The sequence below is a fragment of the Ursus maritimus genome, unplaced genomic scaffold (assembly GCF_017311325.1).
Source record: "Ursus maritimus isolate PB19 unplaced genomic scaffold, ASM1731132v1 scaffold_29, whole genome shotgun sequence".
NCBI lineage: Eukaryota > Metazoa > Chordata > Mammalia > Carnivora > Ursidae > Ursus > Ursus maritimus.
The window spans coordinates 14107080-14129576 of NW_024425452.1; the positions used below are offsets into that span (position 1 = coordinate 14107080).

The following is a 22497-nucleotide window of genomic DNA, read 5'->3' on the forward strand; positions in this document are numbered from 1 at the left end:
TCACATATTATCTGACTTTTATTTATTGCTTTGAAAGTACTGAAGGAACATTTGGGGGAAAAGAATCCATCCTACTCACAAATCCAGGAATCTCGCATGCTGTCTCTCGGTTGTTCTGTTCTGGGTCACAGTAGATTCGCAACTTCTGGACATCAAACTAGGAACATAAACCCCATCAGGTTAAACTTGAGGACCAAGCTAACTGCTTCATAAGAACGACCCAAGTACATGAGCAGTCATGGAAGGCTTAAATCACAGCACTTAACTAAAAAATAACAATACGAAATTTAAATACCTAACATTAATAGTTTGAAGATGCAATGCAACGTAATTCATAAGGAAAATTCTAGCACCCAAAACAAATCTCTAATTTCCTTCAGGAACCCACTGGAGCTTTTTTAGTATCTCTATATTAAGAGCTAGCCTAGAGAGCATGTCCTAGGACACTCAAAAGTTCTTTCCCAGGCCTTCTGTGTTTATCCTCATACAACATTTCTGATTACGAAAGAATGGGCTTAAGAAGTCATCTTTAGTTTCAGAGATTTAGCTGTTGGCATGGAGTGTTCTGTGATGAGTAGTCCAAGCACCTGCTGCTATTTAAATATTCACTACACTACTCTGACATGTAACATTAATATATAGAGACCATGGTGTAATTTGAATAGGACAGTCTTCCCTTAATAGAAATAAGAGTGGGAAAGTAGACCTTTTCAAATAAGGGATTGTCCGAGAAATGGCTATCTTTGTATATACACATTTCTCAATCCACACCCAGATACTCCAGTTTTTAAAAAATATCCAAAAAAATAACAGTTTTGTTTAAGAAGAAAGAGTCCTGAAATGCATTAATCTGATCGTAACCTCACAGCTGCAGAGAAATTTTATAGCTCCCAACTCACAGCTCTAATCACAGTCTCTTTTCCAAGTTATTATTTAATCTATGCTTCTCCTGGGAAATATGAAATTAATGTTTCATAAGAATGTAGAATTCTACCCTGAACCCAGGGGAACAGTTTTCTAAGAATTCCTATAAAATCTATTAAGTCTAATTTTGCATTTTCATACACACACTCAAACACACAATTCCAGTACTAAACTGACCGCATTTTGTTTTAAGTGTCTTAAAGGAATTAATAATTAAGTTAAATACAGGTAAATGTGATAAATGCTACCACACTGGACAGCAGAAGCTCACTTTATACAATGCAAAAAGCAATCATTTTTTATCCACCTGAACGGTTTCTTCTTTCCCAGAATACTTTCCAATTTGAGTTTGCCCACTGATGAAGATCCCTAAAACTGGATGTAAGGGCTTGTTTTCAATTTGTTGATCATCGATATACAGAGTTACATCTTGTTCTGTTACTAAGAGACGAATTTGATGCCAGCCTTCATCAAATAATGTCTACAGGAAGAAAGTATGGAAGATTCGTAAGTAAAATTCCTAACAATCTTTCATTTTCTTTGTTCCCATCCCTTTGCTGCCAACCATAAATCCACACAACACAGACTGGTTGTATTGTATACTAATTCACCCTGACCCAAGTTGGGTCTCAAATTCTACCTACCGATTAATTTATGAAGCCCTACTTTCCATTACATATCCATTACACGTAAGTAGATGTAACAAACAATTTACTGAAGCAACTCCCTCAAGGTCACAAATAAGTTCCTAATCTCTGAATCCAAATGGCTTCTCCCATTCCTCATCCTATTTACTTCATTGCAACTTTAGATCCTTAACTAGTCCATCTTCCTTGACATGCTCATTAAACTTCCATGACTCAAACCATCCTGATCATCTTCATTTCTTCTTCTCCAATTGCTCATTCTCTATTTCTTTCAGGGATTCTCTTCCTCACCTGCCTTTTGATGAGGTCTTTAACCCGCAGATCTGTCACTGACCTTTTGCATTCTCCCCTTTGATTATCTTATCCATTCCTACAGGTCAATCATTACCTCTATGGAATAACTCCCATATCTACAACAGCCTTGAACCTCTTTCCTACATACGGGATCTATAATTCTAATACTGGCTAGTATAGTTTTACCGGGATATTTCACAATCAGCCTGAGGGAGGGTATAGCAAAATGAACTTGAACTATCCCCAAAACTTTCTTCCTCTCAGTTTCCCTTGGATATTAATCTCCTCAGTTTCGAAACCGCAACAAGTGTCTTCACCTCTTGCCCTTCCCTCAGTTGCAATAATAACCAGATGCAAAGTTCTACCAAATATGTCTCTTAAACATGACTCAAATTCACTTCACCATTTCCATTCTCACTGCCATAGTTTATGCTCGTGGATATTTTCCTTTATCAGAATAATTTTCAAACATATCTCTAAGTCTTCCCTCTCTAAGCCAACCTTCATACCTCCACTACAATTAATCTTTCTCACTAGAATTCTGTCAGAGAAGATGCCATATCTTATTAATTTCTGGATACCTAGAACCTAGCCCAATTCCAGGACACAGATGAAAATATTTTTTTATGAAAGAAAATGGAGAAGGAGAGAGAGCCCCTTTGACCAGGACACACCTATGATTCAAGTCATTTTGATGAAATCCTGTCATCCATTGAATGAAGCCCAAAACCCTTTGTATGGTTTCCAGGTCCCCACAAATTGAACTCATACTTTGTTAGCTTTTTCTTTCATGTATCTTATACTCCAAACACAGGGGACACCACCACTTTCTCTTCTTTAAATAAAAGCCCTGCATTTTACTACACATGACTACTCAATACTGAACCACTGACTTACATGTCCTTCACTCTTTTCATCAAAATCCTATACGTTCTTCAAGGTCCAGCCAAAAAGCATCTCATTAATAAGACTTGCCCACATTTTGTGTTAGAATCTACTTTTCCCCCTACATTCCATTAATACTTTGTACTTCTATTAGATACCAGAGGCCTTCAATCTTCCACTATAAATAAGTTCCTTGAAGGTGTGAAACATGCTTTATTCATTTGTGATTTCTTACAGAACCTAGCATATTGACTTTAATAAAAATGGCAGCCAAATCTTTAAGAAATTTAATCTGCTTACTAAGTGAAGAAATTGCACAGGTGGCATAATTTCATATGCAACCTTGTACATTTTCTAAATTATACAATATACTCTTAGACCATCATAATTATAAGAATGATCAAAACCTTAACTGTTTTTATCATTGCATCTGTATTCTGAACACATTTGACTGGAAAATATACTTTTATTTTTAGTTTATTAATTTTATTAAAAATAGGTTCCTCTGAGGAAAACAAAGCATTCTCCTAATAAATGTGAATTCTGCACCCATTATCTACCTATATTTAAGGTTCTAACAAATGTCTTTATCTCAGTATCTTGTAGGACATGGCAGTATAAGACGGACCAACATGATTTTGAAACTGATGAGACTTAACTTCAATTCCTGATGTCACCATTTATTAGATGTGTTACTTTGAGAAGGAACTTAATATACTTGAAACATTTTTTGTCTGTACAGTGAGAGCAACAGCTTCTGCGCTGGGTGGGTATTATAATTACATGTTCCTGGCATCTAGCAGCAGACACTCAAAAATTATGAGTTCCACCCATTCCTTAACCCCATCTAAGAAACAATTTTCCTTCGTTTGTTGCTTTTATTCAGTAAAGCAACATTAAACTATGAAGTCAGTATCTCTTCAGCCATGTTAAAATTATGGCTTTCTTCCTCCAACACACACAAACCTGGTGGTGATTCCCCATGAATACCATCATAATCATACCCAGGCATCTTTACCTTAACTTGAGGGTCAGCGAAAATGACCACCTGTGAGCCATTAATTATGCTGGTTGTTGTAAATAATAATGTTTTATCCACACCATTTAAGGTAACTGCTATTTGTGGCCTTCCATCAATGGTTAAAATTCTCCAAAGATCCCACATTTTCTTGACCTTAAATCTCTGAGTGGAGACAAACACATATGATGGAGGAAGACCTTCTGGGAAAACATTGCTAGAAAAAGAAGAATACGCATAAGCTTCAAGAATTCTCAACATTGTCTACAGACATATCAAAAAAAAAAAAAAAGGATGTATCAACACATAACATATACCTTGTGACTTCTGATAAGTCAACCTTTGATGTTACTTCATATCCTTTTATCTTTGTTGGTGAAAGTGGGATTCTTTTCTTAACCTTTTTCTTTACACCCAAGCCTAAAAGAATATCAAACCCTTTCTCATCGCGAGCTGCCACTGGAATTCGTGTTGGACAGACAGATTCTATAAATCCAAAGCAAAAGCAGTAAACATTGATTAATCATGGATTACTTCAACAAGAAAATGAGAAATATTAGAGAAAATAATTATAAAATCTATATATGCACACAAATTTATATAAATGGGTATAAATGCATTTTCTGAGAAAACATGCAGGAGTGTTTCTTGGCATTCTCATTGAGAATGTCTCATTGAGACTTCATTGGAAGTCTCAAATGTAATTTTCCCCCTAAAAGACGATAAAAGTAAAACAGAAATAGAAGAGAAACATTTGTTAATAGACTGCTTTAAGAACCCTATGCTGACATTTATAAATCACTATGTTGAACACGGGCAACCGAATATCTGGGAGGCAGAATACTGGAATGGCATTGACAATTCTCACCCAGGATTTGCTATTAGTCACATGACTTTGCATAACTCTTAAATTTCTTGGATCTAGGAGATGAACTCTAAGAATCCTTTCTTGCCTTCCCAGCAATTGAGGGGTTAAAAAAAAAGTGTCATTCTTGATATTTTTTCCAGTTTTAGCAGTTGATAATTCTATAGTTCAAATATCATTGGTTCTATTACTCTGGAAAAAACTGTGGGTCTTTTCTGTCCATGAAAGTTCTTGAAATGGGCCTATCATCTCATCTATGATTACGTATATTATTATAGTAATAATTTTTATAAATAAAGACTATCTCCTTAAGAAAAATCATTAAGGGGTGCCTGGGTGGCTCAGCCAGTTAAGCGTCTGCCTTCAGCTTCGGTCATGATCTCAGGGTCCTGGGATAGAGCCCCGCATCAGGCTCTCTGCTCAGTGGGGAGTCTGCCTCTCCCTTTCATTCTCCCACTGTGCTCTCTCTCTCGCTATCTCTCTCTCAAATAAATAAATATCTTAAAAAAAGAGAATCATTAAGATTTGCATTATACAGTCATCTGTATTAATTATAAAAATATGGCATGCTTTTCACTTGCTGGGAAACTAGTATCTGAAATTATGTGGAAAATTTTAAATGGTTGAAATGTTAAGTTGTTATATTGTAAAAATGTTGCAATATTTTGATTCTTCCAAGGCCCTCATATAATATATACACTGAGCATTACTGCTTTTATTTTACAGAGCAGCTAACAAAACAAGAACAAACTCCACTAAACTTCTTTAAGATAATCACTCTCATACATTAAGAAGAGGGAAAAGTTTCATATTTATAATACAGTAAAAAGTAATGAGATGGATTTTATTAGCCCAACATGTACAGTCATAACTTATACCACAGAATATTGGAAATAAAATAAAGGTTTGATATAAATAAAATCATAAGTATTCCTGGAAAAGTAGGGGCATTTTTCTCTTCAGGTCTTAAATCTTAAGTTTTGAAGTAACGCAATGAATTACATCCTTCTTCTCTGGTAAGCTTGGAACTAAGTGATGAGGAGATATAGGAATGAGGCAAACAGATGTTGGTTAGACATGTGATCCAGTGAGTTCCATGAGACTGCACACCACCTCCTCACCCCATCCCAACAGCACAGGGCCGACTTATTCCCTATCTCACCTTAGAAGCAGGGCCTGCCCACTAAGCTCACACCTGGTCTAAAGAGGAAACCAGAACACACTAGCTCCACAGACACACTGATCTAAGGAAAAGAAAGCTGAAGGCTCTTGGCCAACCATGACCAGCTACTTTTATCAAACTCACTCATCTGAAAACTGATTTTCTCATTCAGTGATAAGGACCTAAAAAAGAAGTGGGAGAGGGATCACAAGAGTTAGCCTAGCTGAAGCTCCCCCACATGAAAACATGAGAAGCAGGGTCTAAGTGTTTCTAATAACATTATACAGTTTAAATCACAAATCAATTAATAAAACTAAGTATTTTCTGTCATGATGCAGGGGTTCTTTTTTGGCAGGGAGGTATGCGGAACAATCCATGAAGCCTCACATCAGATGCATTTGATTTAAAACTGCAAAAGAAGTTCAGCTGAAAAGAAAACATTACATCATAAAAATATTCAGATTTGAATTGCTCCTTTGATTTGCTTTACAAATGAGAAATTTTAAGATGATGGATTAAGATCTCGGACTTAAGACAAGAACATTAGATTTAGACTTAAGCCTCTCTCTTAACCTCTCCTGAACCTCTGGCTTCTCATCTGTGAAGTGAGAATAATGATCTCCTTCACATGGTTTGTCTGAGGATCAAATGTGATGATGTATGTGAAAGTGCTTTGTGACTCCAAAATGGCACGCCAGTGCAGGGGATAAAGCAACTATTGTGTTCATCCTTTTGCTCTAACAAAGTCCTTTACACTGTCTTGTAATACCCAAACTTTTATGGGGAAACAGTGTGGCACAGCTTGTGAAATTAAGAATGTACAATATAGCTATGTTTTCATAACTACCTAGCACATCTCATTAAGAAGTATGGATTTAAATAATTATGTTTTCTTGAAGGTAATTTTTCTTCCCAATTCATTCACCTCCAAGAACAGTCTCTTAACACATGGGAAGTGAAAAAAAATAGTTTTTATGTTTGTATATACCTAGTTATAGGAATCAGGTAAGAGAAGTTTCCATATATAAAATGCTACTTTGATTACCAACCAACAATTTCTACACAAACTTGAGAGGAAAGAGAGGTAAATAATTAATTTCCCCATTGTGTAGAAAAAAGAAATACATGTTTAAGTATACAAACCACATCCAGACAAAAAGTATGGAAACTGGAAATAAAAACTGAAACCTGGAAATTATAAGTACCAGGAAAATCAAATGCTAAGACAGACTCAGTTGGGGACTTGTTATAATACCTATAATAGGTAATTAGAACAATCTAGATAAACCAAGTTGTTTTAAAGAATGCATTCAGGGGGCGCCTGGGTGGCACAGCCGTTAACTGTCTGCCTTCGGCTCAGGGCGTGATCCCGGCGTTGTGGGATCGAGCCCCACATCAGGCTCCTCTGCTATGAGCCTGCTTCTTCCTCTCCCACTCCCCCTGCTTGTGTTCCCTCTCTCGCTGGCTGTCTATCTCTGTCGAATAAATAAATAAAATCTTAAAAAAAAAAAGAATGCATTCAGGAGCAAGGGTAAACAAAACAGAAGACCAAAGTTCACAAATGATTTCTATACCAACTACACAGTTTTAATTTCATTTTACTCCAGTATGTTCAGAGTATTCAGGATAGGAATGTGTTCTTGGATGAGCAGAGATAACTCTATTTTAAACACTGGGGGCCAGTAATACCTGCTTTTCAGTTTGGATGACTTATTTTTTGCTTTTGTTTCCCTTGACTTTGGAGATAAGAAAGATCTAGAAAAATGCTGCCATGGCAAAAATCACTTCCTGTGTTCTCTTCTAGGATTTTTATGGTTTCAAGTTTCACGATTAGGCCTTTAATCCACTTTCAGTTTATTTTAGAATGGGATAAGATATTTGCAAATGATACATACAATAAAAGGGGTTAATAACCAAAATATATAAAGAACTTAAAACTTAATAACAAAAAAACAATCCAATTAAAAAATAGAGGACATGAATAGACATTTTTCCAAAGAAGACATAGACATATGAAAAGATGCTCAATATCACTAATCATCAGGGAGAGACAAATCAAAACCACAATGAGATATCACCTTACACCTGTCAGAATGACTAAAATCAAAAAGACAAGAAAAAACAAGTGTTGGCAAGGATGTGGAGAAAAAGAAACCCTTATGCACTGCTTGTAGGAATGTAAATTGGTGCAGCCACTGTGGAAAACAGTATGGAGGTTCCTCAAAAAATTAAAAGTAAAAATGCCATATGATCCAATAATTCTACTACTAGGTAGTTACCCCCCAAAAAACAAAAGCACTAATTCAAAAAAGATACGTATACCCTTATGTTTGTTGCAGCATTGTTTATAATAGCCAAGATATGGAAGCAACCTAAATGTCCACTAAAAGACAAATGGATATACACATACACGATGGAATCTTTTACAGCCATAAAAAAGGATGAGACTGAAAAAAAAAAAAAAAAAAGATGCGATCATGCCACTTGCAACAACATAGATAGACCTAAAAGGTAGTATGCTAAGTGCACTAAGACAAAGAAAGACAAACACCATATGATTTCACTCACATGTGGAATCTAAAAAAAAAAAGAATAAACAAACAAAAAGCAAAATCATACCTGTAAATACAGAGGATGGTGGGGAGATGGGCAATATAGGTGAAGGGGAATGGGAGATAAAGAAATTTTAATAGTATCATATATGTCAGATGATAGATTCACTTGCAGGGAGCATAGCATAATGCATAAACTTGTTGAATCACTATGCTGTGCACCTGAAACTAATGTAACACTGTATGTCAACTATATTCAAAAAATTTTTAAAAGTTTTTAAGTGATCCATAGAACACAGAGAAAACTATTCACTTTTCTATTAATTCTCAGGGCTTAGTAATGTAAGTAATACAATATTACCAAGGTCATAAAAACATGTTTTACTTAAAATTCTGCCATGAACACAGACACAAAAACTGTATAAATCTTTAGTCTAACTAGAGCAACCAAATTTCAACTACACCTTTCCAGCTATAAGTTAGTATCACAGGGAACATTTCTAGCCTACTTTATAAGTGCCTATTTAATTCGATTCCACATTGCCACATTGTTGGTATGTCACCCCTCTCCAGATGTCACATGTTTTTGTTTTTTCAGATCAAGGGAATTCTATCAAGATCTGTGGTCAGAAACCAAAAATAATTTTATTGATCCAGGCCTGATAGTCCAATAAAACAGAGTTGTCTGGTGCAGATCTGTGCAAGCCAACTTCTTCAAATTCTCCTGGACTGAACTTGATTTTGATGGTAAGGCAAACATGAGTGTATGTCCAATTGGTATTCAGTGGCCATTTAATACATCTGCCTTTCTGAAGGTCTATTATATCATCGTGTACTCAATGTCATGCACAAGTTCATCAAAAGGAGGAACAGTCACCATTGTTTCAATTTAGTGGCAAGGTTGTGATAACTTAGGCTTCATCATAACATACTGAAAATATAATAAAATAGGAAAACCAAAATAAATTATAGGAAAGAGAGCCTCTTACCAAAGATTAGTTAAATAACAAAGAAGGCAGCCCCAACTTCACACAATTTCTTTCTCATTACAGACTGAATGATCTCACCCTCCTCTACCAGCAAGTAATCCCACTGTCTTGAAATCTAGGTTGATTTAGAGTCAACAGTCCTTCGTCTGAGGAAGATGTCTGCCAGATGCACGGCTGACCAACAATGGGATACAGTAAGCGTAGATTTCAATGGTAAATCAATGGGAACAAGAGACTCCTATTACTCTTCAATACAAATTGTGCACAAACCAGGAAAGTTAAAATCTCTTGCACCATTAAGTAGCCCCACTGATCATAGAATATATTATTTTTAACAATAAGAAAAAAAATATAAAAAATAACAATCATCTTTGGCCTAAGGAATAGTTAAGGAAAATACAATTCTAAAGGCTTACAAAATTACAAAAATAACTCATCTAGTTTTGCCATTTTCCATTTCAGAAGCACTGATTATGTAATGAAATTTTTTTTGTTATTCCTGCTCAAATACTATAGATGGAGAAAAGTTTCAATATAAGCTTTAAGCATTCCTAATGAAAATTATTCTGAGTATTTTCTTGTTCATTCCTTTCTTAGACATAATTAATTCACACAACTGCACCTAGAGCCAATCATAAACATTGACAGCAAGGTTTATATGCTTTAATTGTATATTTTCTAAATCATGCCATAATCATTCTACTTTTCTAATGAATACACATCATTTTTCACATAAAACATAACCATATGTGTTTATTTGGAGGGAACATAGCTCTAGCCTCTCTAATTAAATGGAAAGTTCATATTTTTAGATATACTACAAGTCCCTGACAATGTAAGTTGCCTTCAATACAGATTAGATTCAAAACCTTTTAATCTACAGATAGATTTTAAAGTGATTCTCCTGAATGTGTGATGAGATTTTATGGAATATTATACTCAGTCCTATCCTAAGCACCAAACTTTACCCCATCTCCCACCTCTCATTTCCCCCTGCCCCACCACAATAGTTGGAAATTCATGTATATATGTACCAACAGTAAAGAGGATGAATGGAAGGGAATCAGTTTTATATGAGGACAGAAAAGTTAATCACATGTATGTTATGAAACCATGGAAGCTAAAATACTGGCCACCTCCAAAAACATCTCATTTGTCTGGGCCATGATTGCTGATATGTATACCCTTACCCTCAATGACTTCTAATGAATTACAGATGGAATTATATGAGTAGGGCAGGGTGAACTACCAGGCCACTATTACAAAGCATTGTAAAGCTTGAATTAGATAATCAAATTATCCAGCAATCTCTAAGCGAAGAATAGTATACAGAGTATGAGTGATTTTTAAGATTTTTATTTATTTTTGAGAGAGAAAGAGAGCAAGCATGAGCGGCGGAGGGACAGAGGAAGAAGCAGACTCCCCACAGAGCAGGGAACCCAATGCAGAACTGGATCCCGGGACCCTGGGATCATGACCTGAGCAGAAGGCAGATGCTTCTGAGCTGACTGAGCTACCTAGGCGCCCAAAGTATGAGTGATTTTTGATGGGCGGAAAAGAAATTCAGGAGAAGTCCTAAACATCATTCCAAGTTAAAGTGCATCATTGTAGAAAGCACTGGAAGGAAATAAGCCTCAAAGTTTTATGGGATGAAAGATACCAAAGTTATACTCAAGCAGCAGTGTCTCTCTCTCTCTCAGAAGGTAAGGCTGAGGATGCAAAGCTAATTGCCTTCTGACCTCTAGTCTTTGGCCCTGTTTGAGCAAGTCAACATCATACACTCTTTTAAAAAAACAGATAAATTTCCTGCCTCGCCCAAAAGTCAAGATGGCGGAAAATAAAACAGAATACACAGGCAATTTTCTAGAGCCTGCTCTTTACCCGCACCTGTGCACAGGCAAGCTCAACATACATGAATTAAAATATGGGTCCTAAAACCCAGTAATTCAAGCCATCAGCTGCTGGAAGCCCTTAAAGACACCTAAGGATGGTATCTTCCAGGGCACAAGGGGATATTTCTTTCTCTCTCCTTTCTCTCCTCTTTTTGCATCAAGCCCATTCCTGATTTACTCAAAAAAGAAACAGAAGAATGATGTCAGCAAGATGGTGGACTAGAAAGTCACAGCCCACATTCTCCCACTGAATGAAACACTGATTTAACAATAATAAATGGACCAAAATACCTTTATGAAAATTCCAGATTTAGGTTAAGAAGTTGAAGTACCCCAGTTGAGCACAAAGCCAAGAACAGCCTCACTGAAACAAGTAATATGAGTAATTTCACTTTATCCACATCGTTCCCTCCCCCAGGCCTGTACAAGTAAGTGCCAGCAGAGGACACCCTCGCTTGTGATACTGCCCTTGAGTGGGAAAAAAAAAAAAAAGTGGAGCATGTATCCACAGGGCTGCCCAAGAGACTGGTTTCAGTCTCACCTCATTTGGAGCACTGAAGGAACTGGAATCATTTGGATTCCTGGGAACTGCTGAGAACAAAAAGAGTCATGGGGTGGGGGGAGAGAGCTTGTTGTGGCTGGCATGGCTCAGCACCATCAAGAGAAGACACACAACTTGAGCCTTCTCCCTCTGAAGGAAAAGAGTGGAGCATGTATCCAGCATTCTAGCTTTCCCAAGGGCTGGCTGAGGGAATAATACCGGTCCACTTGACTAAGGATGCTGACAGGGAACCAGAACACTTTGGATGCCTAATGCCCACTGAGAACAAGATGGGGAAGCTTATTACGAAACTAGAGAACTTAAAGAGCTACTGACAGATACCAAAGGGAGTGAGAGATTATGAGATCCTGGGGGGAAAAAAAAACAGCAAACCTCTCTAATTGAGAAACTGCTCACTCACACCCAGAGAAATGGCATCCCTCCATAAAAGGCTTCAAGGGCCCCCAGAATCACTAGACAGACTAATGGGACTTGCCCTGTACAAAGCCAGTTGGTAAAGACTGAGAGAAGCGACTATTTTTTCAAATGAGTGAATCCCAAAACAAAGCTGTAAGATACACAACGGAACAGGGAAACATGATCCAATCAAAGAAACAGAATAACTCTCCAGACACCAACCCTAAAGAAAGGGAGGTGTATTACCTGAAAAGGAATTCAAAACAACCATAATAAAGATGCCCTATGAGCTTAAGAAATTGATGGTATAAACAAAACGAGAGCATCAACAGAGATATAAAATATAAAGGAGAACCAAAAAGAAATTTTGGACCTGAAGAACCCAATAACTGAACTGGAAGAAAAAAAAAAAAAAAGGACTGGAGCGGCTCCAAATCAGACTCAATAAATCAGAAGAAAGAATCAAAAACTTAAAGAAGGTTATTTGAAAATATCTGGGCAGAAGAACAAAAATTTTAAAGAATGAGAAAGACTGAAGAAAGCCTAAGTGACTTATGAGACACCATGAAGTACACCAATATACATGTTACAGACGTTTCAGGGGAGAAAGGGGCAGAGTTTAGCTGAAGAATAATAGCCAAAAATTTCTCAAATCTAGGAAAGGAAATGTACATCCAAATTAAAGAACCCAAAGAAATCCACATTAAGACATATTATAATCAAATCGTCAGGGGGGAAAAAGAGTTTTGAAAGCAGCAAGAGAAAAGCCACTCATTATGTACAAGGGTATCTCCCCCCCACCCCATAGGACTGCTGGCAGATTTCTCAATAGAAACCTTGTAGGCCACAAGGGAATGGGATGATATACTCAAAGTGCTTGCTGAAAGAAAAAAAAATGCCAACTGAAAAAACTATAACTGGCAAAATATTCTTCGAAAATTAAAAAGAAATAAACACTTTCCCAGATTAAAAAAGGCTGAAGGAGTTCATCACCCTGCCTTATAAGAAATACTAAGGAAATCTTCAGGTTGAAATTAAAGGACATTAAACAACAACACAAAAGCACTGCAAAGTATAAAACTCTCTGGTTAGGGGCACCTGGGTGGCACAGTCAGTCATGTGTTCAACTCCTGGTTTCAGCTCAGGTCATGATCTCAGGGTTGTGAGATCGAGCCCCATGTCAGGCTCCTTGCTCAGCATGGAGTCTGCTTAAGACTCCTTCCCCCTCTCCTTCTACCCCTCCCCGCTGTGCATGCACATGCTCTCTTGCACTGTCACTCTAAAATAAAAATAAATAAATCTCTAAAAAAAACCTTACAGGTTAAATATATAGACAAGTTCATAATACTATAATACTGTAACAGTATTATATATAAATCATTTTTAATTCTGATAGAGAAGTTAAAAAAATTATAAACAATAACTACAACTGTAAAAATATGCTAATGAATACACAATGTAAGACGATTTGTAACATTAATAACAAAGTGTTAGGGGGCAGGGAGAAGCAAAAACATTGAGTATTTGTATGTGATTGAAATTAACTTATCAGCTTAAAATAGACTGCTGTAACTATATGCTGCTTTATGTAACTCCCATAGTAACCACAACGGAAATACCTATAAGATACACAAAAGAAAATGAGAAAAAAACAAAACATGTCACTACAAAAAAGAAGTGAATGAAACACAAAGGAAAAAACACAAAGCAAGAGAGAAAAGAGAGACCAAAAAAGGTATAAGACAGACTGAAAATGATGAACAAAATGGTGGTATTAAATATTTCCCTATTGCTATTTCAGATATAAATGGATTAAACTCCCAAATACAAAGACACAGAGTGGCTAAATGGACCAAAAAAAAAAAAAATCCAACTACATACTGCCTACAAGATATATACTTTAGGATTACAGACACACACAGGCTAAAAGTAAGGGGGCTAAAAGATACTCCATGCAGATGGTAACCAAAACACAGCAAAGGTGGCAATACTTAGACAAAACAGACTAAGTTAAAAACTCAAATGAGACAAAGAAGGACATGATATGATAACAAAAGGGTCGATTCACCGGCAAGGCATAACAATTATAAATATATATGCACCCAACATCATAGCACCCAAATATATGAAGCAAACAATGACAGAACTGAAGGGAGAAATAGTAGACATAGAAACAGAATACACAATAATAGTAAGGGATTTCAATGTTTTATTTCAATAATGAATAGAACATCCAAACAAAAGACCAAAAAGGGAACACAGAACTTGAACAACACTATAGGCCAAATGGAGCTAACAGAGATATACAGAACATTCCACCACACAGCAGCAGAATACACATTCTTCTTAAGTGCAAATGAAACATTCTCCAGGATAGACCATATGTTAGGTCAAAAAATACGTCTTAACAAATTTAAGAAGACTGAAATCATACCAAATGTATCTCCCAACCACAACATAATGAAACTAGAAATTGAATGATAGGAGGAAAAATGGAACATTCACAAATATGTGGACATTAAACAACATGCTCTTGAACAACCATTTGTTCAACCACGGACTCAAAAAAGAAATCAAAAGAAATTAGAAAATATCTTGAGATAAACAAAAACTAAAACAACACACCAAAACTTAAGAGATGCAGCAAAATACTAAGTATTTTGGAATAAAGGATCTCAAACAACCTAACTTTATTAAAAAATTAGAAAAAGAACAAACTGAGCCCAAAACTAACAGGAACAAGAGAATAATTGAAATTTTAATAACCTTTAAGATAATTAAGATTAGAGCAGAAATAAATGAAAGAAGAGTAAAAGCAAAAAAAAGAAAAAGAAAATTAAGAGTTTGGTTTTTTCTAAGATCAACAAAACTGACATAACTTTAGCTAGATTAACTAAGGGAAAAAAAGAGAAGATTCAAATAAATAAAACTAGGAATGAAAGAGGACACATTACAACTAATACCACAGAAACACAAACGATCATAAGGGACTGTAATAATTACACATAAACAATTTTGATAACCTAGAAAAAATGGATAAATTTCTAAACTAGAAATGGATAAATTTCTAAACTATACACCCTACCAAGACTGAATCATGAAGAAATAGAAAATTTAAACAGGCCTATAATTCTTTTTTTTTTTAATGTTTTTTTTATTGTATTATGTTAGTCACCATACAGTACATCCCCGGTTTCTGATGTAAAGTTCGATGATTCATTAGTTGCATATAACACCCAGTGCACCATGCAATACGTGCCCTCCTTACTACCCATCACCAGTCCATCCCATTCCCCCACCCCCCTCCCCTCTGAAGCCCTCAGTTTGTTTCTCAGAGTCCATAGTCTCTCATGCTTCATTCCCCCTTCTGATTACCCCCCTTTCTTTATCCCTTTCCTCCCCTACCGATCTTCCTCGTTCTTATGTTCCATAAATGAGAGAAATCATATGATAATTGTCTTTCTCTGCTTGACTTATTTCACTTAGCATTATCTCCTCCAGTGCCGTCCATGCTGCAGCAAATGTTGAGAACTCATTCCTTCTGATAGCTGAGTAATATTCCATTGTATATATGGACCACAACTTCTTAATCCAGTCATCTGTTGAAGGCATCTCGGTTCCTTCCACGATTTAGCTATTGTGGACAATGCTGCTAGGAACATTGGGGTGCATATGGCCCTTCTCTTCACTACATCTGTATCTTTGGGGTAAATACCCAGTAGTGCAATGGCTGGGTCATAGGGTAGCTGAATTTTTAACTTTTTAAGGGACCTCCATACTGTTTTCCAGAGTGGCTGTACCAACTTGCATTCCCACCAACAATGTAGGAGGGATCCCCTTTCTCCACATCCTCTCCAGCAATTGTTGTTTCTTGTAAACAGGCCTATAATTCTTAAGGATACTGAATCAGTAATCAAAAAATACCTCCCAACAAAGAAAAGCCCAGGACCAGGTGCCTTCACTCGTGAATTCTACCAAACACTTAAAGAATTAACGCCAATCCTTCTCAAACTCTTACAAAAAAACTGAAGAGAGAATACTTCCAAACTTTTTATAAGGCCAGCACTGCCCTGACATAAAGGACAGAAAAAGACACTACAGGGAAAGAAAACTAAAGGTCCATATTCCTGATGAATATAGATATAAAAATCCTCCACAAATTACCAACAAATTGAATTCAACAGCATTATAAAAAGGATCCCAAAAAATCATACATCATGACCCAGTGGAATTTATCCTTGAGATGCAAAGATGGTTTAACCTATGAAATTAATCAATGCAATACACCACATTAACAGAATAAAGGATAAAAGTCACATGATCATCTCAATTTGCAGAAAAAAACATTTGACAAAATTTAATATTCTTTCATAATAAAAACACTCACCAAATTAAGAAGGAACTTACCTCAACATAATAAAGGTCATTTATGAAAAGACCACAGTTAACATCATAATCAATGGTGAAAAAATCAAAAGCTCCTCCTTTAAGATCAGGAACAAGACAAGGATGCCCATTCTTGCCACTTCTATTCAACATACTATATGAAGTACTAGCCAGAGCATCAAAAGTAATAAAATACTAGGGAATAAACTTAACCAAGGAGGCGAAAGACTTGAATGCTGAAAATTATAAAACACTGCTAAAAGAAACTAAAGAAATCACCAACAAGTAGAAACATCTCATGTTCAGGGACTGGAAAACTTAATAATGCAAAAATTTCCGCATCACCCAAAGTGACCTATAGTTTCAATGTAATCCCTATCAAGATCCCAATAGCCAGTCACAGAAGGACAAATACTGCATGATTCCACCTTTATGAAATATGTAGTCAAACTCATAACAACAGAAAGCAGAATGGTGGCTGTCAGAGTGGGAGAGAGAGGGAAACTGGGAGTAGCTGTCCAATGGGCACAAAGTTTCTGTCATGCAACATGAAGAAGTTCTAGATATCTACAGTGCAACACTGTCCTTGTAGTTAACTATACTGTACTATACGCTTAAAGTGTTTAAAAGGTTAGAGCTCAAGTGTTTTTTATAATAAAAAAATAGAAAGAAAAAGAAAAAAATTAAACTCTCAGACAGATAAAGAAATCATTGTCCATTACAAAAAGATCATCCTGAAATAAGGAACGTATTACAGAATATACCTTTAAGGAAATGGTATGAAATAATCCACGTGGGACCAAAGAAGTAAATAATATTTTGTTCACTGTGGATCAATCACAACAAGAGTATAAAAGTGAACAATATTAGAAAATGGTAATCCTATAGGATAAGCACCTCAAGGTAGAATGTAACCACTTGTCAAAAAAAAAAAAAGGAAATTATAAATTGCATGATTTGAGGCTTCTGCAATAAACAATACATTAATCATAATCTAATAGTTATTGAAAGAGTCAAGGCAAAAAAGCCTTTATATTTCCCTAAGTACAATTTCAAAAACTACATTTTAAAAGATGGCTATTGTACAGCATGTTTGTGAACTGAATAGACACAGACATTACTTACATTCTTTCTTTGAGTGTGCATGAAGGAATATGTGGCAAGGTTTCAAATTTTTCTCTTTTTTACATACTGGACATTTTTGCTAAAAGAATTTTTTTTACCCTTTTAAGCACAGCTACTCTTTCACGTGTAATTAGAATTTTTTAAATAGAATTCATTTACCAAAATATGTATCTACAGAAAGTCTCTGAAGCAAGTACAGCCCAGACGTACTTAGTCAAATTCATATTTTAGGATATAAAAGAATGGTAAGTAAAATATCACCATGAAAAGTCTGTTTTAATAATGAAATATACCTAGCTTCAAAACCAAAGAATTCTAACTCTAATCTTAAAACGTATTGAAAAATCTATGTATGTCAATTATTTTTCAATAAAACTGGGAAACAAATATAAATTCTTCTGTTCAAGATGACAAGTCAACAAAGTCCTACTGTTAGAAACATAAAAGAATAACTGTGATGATCATTTGTAGTTGCTAGAGTACCTTCTGAAAAGTGTGATTAAAGAAAGTGCATAATTTCTATCCCTTCTTAAATAATTTAAAAATTAAATTTTTTTCTGTACTATAGTCCCCAAATATGAAGAAAATAGAGAAATAAATTTGTCTTCTAGGCCCCAATCACTTAGAAATGTTACTTTCTTTTTTTTTTTTTTTTTAATATTTTATTTATTTGAGACAGAGAGAGAGAGCACAGAAGGAGAGTGAGAGGAAGACGCAGTCTCTCCACTAAGCAGGAAGCCTGATCCGGGGTTCAATCCCAGGACCCTGGGATCATGACCTGAGGTGAAGACAGATGCTTAACTGACTGAGTCACCCAAGCACCTCAGAAATGTTTCTATCAAATGTGAACCAACATATTTTTGGAGACTTTTTAGGTAAATTAGAAAAAAAAAAAAAGCCTTTCCATTTTACATGAATATTATTTTTTAGGTATATTATATCTTAAATGCCTATAATATGACAAACAAATTACTCTCCCCCAAAATAATATGAACATAAGCATGTCTATGTCCTAATAGGATTAATATTTGCCAAAAATTGGAGCTTTTCCATACCATGGACTTATCATAAACACAAAGTTAGATTTCATGAATATAAAAATAATTACTAAAAAGTACTACATTTTTTAATGTTCTCTCACTGATGGTAGAAATTTAAGTCTTTCTCAAGAGCAATTTTTAACATTTTTCCAGAGCTTCAGCAATGTTCGTAATTTGACCTTTGTTTTTGAAAGAAACGAGATTCCCATTCAGAATTCTGTACAAGAATATTCACAAGAATAGTAGAAAAACTTAGAAATGAACAAAACACATAGACTGATGAATGGATAAAGAAAATGTGGTGTGTGCGCGTGCGCGCGCATGCGCACACGCGCGCACACACACACACACACATATTACTCCGTCATCAAAAAGAAAGAAATCTTGCCATTTGCAATGACATGGATGGAGCAAGTGTATCATGTTAAGAGAAATAAGTCAAAAAAGAAATACCCTATGAATCCACTCATATGTCGAATTTAAAAAACAAAGCAGATGAACATAGGGGAAAAAAGAGAGAGAGAGGCAAACCATAAAACAGACTCTTAACTACATAGATCAAATTGAGGGTTGACAGAGGGATGGTGGGTGGGGGATGCACTAAATGTGTGATGTGTATTAAGGAGGGCACTTGTTGTGATGAGCACTAGGCGTTAGGTGATGAATCACTAAATTCTATTCCTGAAACCAATGCTACACTAAATGTTAACAAACCAGAATTTAGATAAAAAATTTTTAGTGATGAATCACTAAATTCTACTCCTGAAACCAGTACTATACTATATGTTAACTAACCAGAATTTAGATTAAAAAATTTTTAAAAAGAAATGAACTAAACATAAAAAAAAGGAAATTATTAAATGAATTATCTTAGGAGACTGAGATTGTCTATCATGTTACTAGAGGATGAAAATTATACATAAAAATAATGGAATATACAATAGTATGAAAATGGAGTATGAAATTATATATACAATGTTATCCTTATTTAGGCACATGAATAAGCTCTCAGACACACTGAAATAAAAAAAGAAAGACTGGAATGAAAAAGACAAAAAACTCCCTAACAAGAGTAATAATGATCACATGTGGTTTACATATATTCTGATTTTTTATGTGTCTTTATATTCTTCCATCTCCACAACAGACACGCTGTAATTGAAAAGAAAAAGCAACAAAAAAACAAAGTATGATATTTTTCCAACTGCAGATTTTAATTGTTTCTAAAAACAAAATTTATCCAGAATAAATGAAACACAAAACTACGCATTCACCTCCATTCTAACATGATAGATAATGACACTAAATATAACTACACCAGTATAAATAAGCAGGTTATTCAAAAGTGTTAGAAAATGCAATTACTGATTGTTTCCAAATTCTATTAAGGCTTACCTTCACAAAGTTTCTGCTTCATCACCTCCCTTATTTTGGATATTGCAATATAGTCTTCCACATAAAACACATAAGTAGATGAAGGCTTATTGGCAATAGCTCTAAGTTCTGCATCTTCTGTTTCTGAACCAACGCCAATAGCAAATAATGTTATTTTACTGTCTCTTGCTGCTTCTGCTGCATCTTTAACTTCATCTTGGGATTTACCATCTGTAAGTACTACTGCTATCTTAGTCAGAAACCGTGAGGACTTGGCAAAAAGGTAATCAAGTGCAAACTGGATGGCCTTTCCGGTCCTTGTGTTTCCACCCAGGTAATGTATGGATTCCATTGCTGCCACCAAATTCTCTCCGGAATCATGGCTTCCAAGAGGAATCTCCAATACAGGGTAGTCACTATACTGGACCACTCCAACCTGAATAAACTTTGGTCCTATGTCAAAGTTTTTTGTGATATTGACAAGCCATTTTTTCACTATTTCAAAGTTTTCTGGGCCAACACTGTAAGAGCCATCTAAGATGAAAACTAAATCTGTCGGAGCAGTACGACAACCTAAGTGAAAAAGAAAAACATCAGAGCACATTTGTTGTATAAAAAGCAAATCACGGGAGAAGTTTTTACTGCATGATCTTTAAGCAGATGTCGGGGGATCCTTTCACAACATACATGTGTATCAAATTTCCATGAGGTACGCTTTAAAAATAATACAATTTTATATCTCCATTATACCTCAATAAAGCTAAAATTTTAAAAAGAAAAAGTAACCAGTTCATAGGAGCTTTGTGAAAATTAAATAAGATACACTGCCTAACTCAAGAAAAATTCTTTCTAAATGAGAACTATTCTTTTTGTTGACATTTTTAATTTCTCTTATCTCAATTTAAGGATTAGTGATTCAGCTTTAAAAGTAGGGAATAAAAAATTGAATGCTGTATTTGACATGATATCTAGATAACTCTTTGTAGGGGCAGGCATCACCATAAAGCAACATTTAATTCCATTTCCCCACTGAATAAATGAAAACACAAAAATAAATAATAAATAAATAAATAAATAAATGATTTTCAGCTATACGCTAATAGCATTCTTTTAAGTTATCCACGAAATATGTTTAGTTTAATGCTAACCTGAAATATTTATAGAAATAAACATAAATCAATGAATGGGAGAATGAAATTCAAAAGCAAAAAAACTTTTTGCCAACTTCAGGACTCAACTAGCCAGTAAAGATCCATATTCTTTGATATAGTTGATAAAAGTTTAATGAACCAAGATCATCAATGTAGTCTACTCTTGCACTACAAGCAGGGTAAGTGTTTAAAGATCCGATCTCTCGTCTTCAGCCAATAAGACACTTGTGCTAAGTGAATCTTTGTTAATGAGTATAAAGCTATTCTTCCTCCACAGAGATAAAGATTCTTGTTTCAAGATACCAGGAAACACATGTGATCAGCACACATGAGAGTTCTGCTGGAGAACAAATAAAAACTATCTTTGGTGTAAGTTACACCTAGAAAGGTTCTAAACACTTGTGGAAAGAAAAACATCTTAACTGTCTTTTCCACAGTACACAGTATGCCTCCAACCTATTTTATTCTTTCAGTATATGTATATTGAATACCTACTCTGTGTTTGATATTATGCTAGGTACCAGCTTCAAAGTTGCATAAGATATCTCGAACAGATCTCATAGTCTATTAAGACAGACAACTGGCTGGGTAGGGAAAGTACAAAATATTATGAGAACACTTAGGAGGGGGTAGCAAACTAACTGCAAAGTCAGAGCAGATCTTGTGGGAAAGCTGACAGGGAACCTGAGATCTAAAAGGAGAGCTTTAAGCCAGGTGAAGAGGAGGACCTTCTAATCAGAGGGAGTAGTAAGTATAAAGGTCCAGAGGTAAGAATTGAACACAGCCCAAAAGACAAACTGGTTTGAGTAATTCCAATAGTTTGAAATGGCCAACAGAGTACATTGAAAGGAATGGCTACACTTCCTTTCTCTTACTCTCAATTTTGCACTCACAGCAGCAAAAATACCACCATTTATGGCCCATACAATAAAGATCACATGTCCCTGGAGATGGTAAGTTGGAAAAGGGTGAGGCAAGGTAATATGATAACAAATTTTAACTCTTGTGTTTTTACTCATATTGATGGTCTCCCTTACTAGGGATCCCATGCCCAATTTAAATGTACTACTTTAAACTTAAAGTACTGATCAGATGCACAACGTAATGATTTATTTTCTGTAAACCTTATAAATAAGATACCATAATTGCAAAGAACAGTCCTGGAGGAAAAAACAATGCTCAGTGACAATTAGTATTTGTATTTTTGCATTTCTTTATAAGTAAAATCAATCCAT

At 35.4% G+C, this 22497-nt stretch overlaps 1 protein-coding gene across 1 annotated transcript in view; it reads right to left on the bottom strand.

Moving 5' to 3' along the window:
* Positions 1-22497, bottom strand: part of COL21A1 (collagen type XXI alpha 1 chain) — a 119686-nt gene that overhangs the window by 95477 nt on the left and 1712 nt on the right. The window contains exons 2-6 of the mRNA XM_008691759.2: positions 20133-20684; positions 4086-4254; positions 3769-3985; positions 1232-1405; positions 80-157 (exon numbers count right to left, since the gene is read on the bottom strand). Of these exons, the coding sequence (XP_008689981.1) occupies positions 80-157; positions 1232-1405; positions 3769-3985; positions 4086-4254; positions 20133-20684 (1190 nt within the window). The remainder of the gene's footprint in view (positions 1-79; positions 158-1231; positions 1406-3768; positions 3986-4085; positions 4255-20132; positions 20685-22497) is intronic.